The following is a 2,500-nucleotide window of genomic DNA, read 5'->3' on the forward strand; positions in this document are numbered from 1 at the left end:
TGTGTGTGTGTGAAAATAAAACACAGGTGAGGAGAAGAAGAGTCACATGATCACTCACTGAAAAAACAATCATCATATCAACGTCATCTGAAGGTCAGAGTTTTCAGCGGTAAACTGGTGAAGCTCCTCCTCCTCGCTGCCAACAACTAATCCCAGCTCAGCGACCTGGCTGTGGCGTTTCCATGGCGACCTGTTGTCTCCCTCCTCCTCCGTTACTTTGACGACTGCAGCGTCTCCTGCAGCGACAGGCGGGAGCGTGCCGGGGGGAGGGGCATCATCACGGACTGGACGCCACTCAGTCGCCACGGCAGCAGGCCCAGGAAACTGTCCGGACCCAGCGGGTCCAGTCTGAGGCCCAACGCCCGCTGAGGAATGTGGGTAGTGTAGTTCCTGGTCAAGGGAGCAGTAGAAGGTGGAGGAATAGGACGGAGAAGACTGGTCACTGTGTTCCTACAGTGAGACACAGAGACAGACAGACAGACAGAGACACAGAGGCAGACAGAGAGACACAGAGACAGACAGACACAGAGACAGACAGACAGAGACACAGACAGAGAGACACAGAGAGACACAGAGACAGACAGAGTGAACAGAGGATGTTAGAGGCAGTGGTTGTAACAGATGGTGAATAAAAGAATGACTGAATGAATGCGATGATGGTGTCTGTGAATGGAAGATGAATGAGTGAGTGAAGTGAGATGATAAAAGTACAGAATCTGGAGCCCAGGAGCTGCTGGTCCTCTGCTGCCCCGTGTGGTCAGTTTGTGTCACTGAGTTAAGTCTGAATGAAATATTTCAAATGCTGAATTCACTAAAATCAGACATTAGAACTTAGTGATGGAGGCAGCAGTGTGTGTGTGAGTGTGTGTGAGAGAGTGAATGTGTGAGTGTGTGAATGTGTGTGTGTGAGTGAGTGAATGTGTGAGTGAATGTGTGTGTGTGAGTGAGTGAATGTGTGAGTGTGTGTGTGTGAGTGAGTGAATGTGTGTGAGTGTGTGTGAGTGAGAGAATGTGTGTGTGTGTGTGTGAGTGAGTGAATGTGTGAGTGTGTGTGTGTGAGTGAGTGTGTGAGTGAGTGAATGTGTGTGTGTGAGTGAGTGTGTGTGTGTGAGTGAATGTGTGTGTGTGTGTGTGAGTGTGTGTGTGAGAGAGTGAATGTGTGTGTGAGTGTGTGTGAGTGAGAGAATGTGTGTGTGTGTGTGTGAGTGAGAGAATGTGTGTGTGTGTGAGTGAGTGAGTGTGTGTGAGAGTGTGTGAGTGAGTCCTTTTTATTAACGTCATTAATCTGTAGTTCATTAACTACAGTTAAAACTTTCACAACAGCTCCTGGACTCACGGCGACCGTGAACGCCGCGAGCGATCGAGTGACGCGGTCGTTGCCGAGGAACACGACGTGACTGAGTGACAGTTGCTGAGGAAACAGAGGGGCGGGGCTTTTGGACAATGAGGAGCAGAGGAAGAAGAAACCGATCAGAGTCGTGTTGATGATGTCACCAAAATGTGACGTCCATGTTAGTTAGCTTACCACTAGCCACAGGAGAGCAGTCAGTTTGGTTTACTCACTTTAGCCCAAATATGATCCTGCGGCTAATGCTAAGCTAACCGCTTTAACACTAATGTGTAAAAGGATTAAAAGATTTTCAGTGAAAACATGAGTTTAAAGGGTGAGTCCACTGCTTTTGACACTATGACAGGGTGACACACTATGACAGGGTGAGTGAAGCAGGTAAAGGCTTTGATGATGAACAGAAGGGGGCGTGGTCACATACGTGTTGCAGAACGGCGTGTAGTTGTGTAAACACGGAGTGGACAAACGTCGAGTCTGAGGAAACAACACAGTTTGTTACACTGTCACCTTTTTATTTAACATACGACTATTTTTGTGTTATTTTTCCTCTGTGTGTGTGTGTGTGTGTGTGTGTCCTGAAAATATAAAAACACAGTTTCTGTACATGTGAGGTAACATGTTATATATTATTATTATTATTATGACTGAACACACACACACACACACACACACTAACACATTGTTTTAAAATGACTCTTTTCTGCCACCAGAGGGAGACACTTCACTGCACCTGATAATACAAAACACCTGGAGTTTTAGTTTTTTCTTGATTTCAGTTGATCATTGATTTTAAAATCACTGATTTTTCACAGTGAAAATCATTTTCATACATTCATTACAATATGTTTTAAATAATATTTTATAATATAAAAATATATTACCTGTGTTCAGCTGAAGATTAGATTTCTTATGATTAAAAATAAATAAATAAATAAAAAACCTGGAAATAATTTTACTGAGAATTAAGAAAGAATGTGTGTGTGTGCGTGTGTGTGTGTGTCGGTGTGTAGACCTACAGTGTGTGTGTGTGTGTCGGTGTGTAGACCTACAGTGTGTGTGTGTGTGTGTAGACCTACAGTGTGTGTGTGTGTGTGTGTGTAGACCTATAGTGTGTGTGTGTGTGTGTAGACCTACAGTGTGTGTGTGTGTGTG

The 2,500-nt window shown here is 44.7% G+C and overlaps 1 protein-coding gene across 4 annotated transcripts in view; it reads right to left on the bottom strand.

The window, feature by feature from the left end:
• The window catches only part of plekha1b (pleckstrin homology domain containing, family A (phosphoinositide binding specific) member 1b), an 8,708-nt gene that overhangs the window by 683 nt on the left and 5,525 nt on the right, over window positions 1-2,500 (bottom strand). For 3 of the 4 annotated variants that reach the window (XM_058621911.1, XM_058621914.1, XM_058621912.1), the window contains one exon: window positions 1-450. This exon is cut by the window's left edge and continues 683 nt beyond it. In XM_058621911.1, the coding sequence (XP_058477894.1) occupies window positions 73-450 (378 nt within the window). In that variant the 3' untranslated portion in view covers window positions 1-72. Of the gene's footprint in view, window positions 451-1,769; window positions 1,823-2,500 lie in introns of all 4 variants that reach the window. The other variant, XM_058621915.1, reaches the window with a different exon arrangement.

Source organism: Solea solea, chromosome 21 (genome assembly GCF_958295425.1).
Source record: "Solea solea chromosome 21, fSolSol10.1, whole genome shotgun sequence".
Taxonomy (NCBI): Eukaryota; Metazoa; Chordata; class Actinopteri; order Pleuronectiformes; family Soleidae; genus Solea; species Solea solea.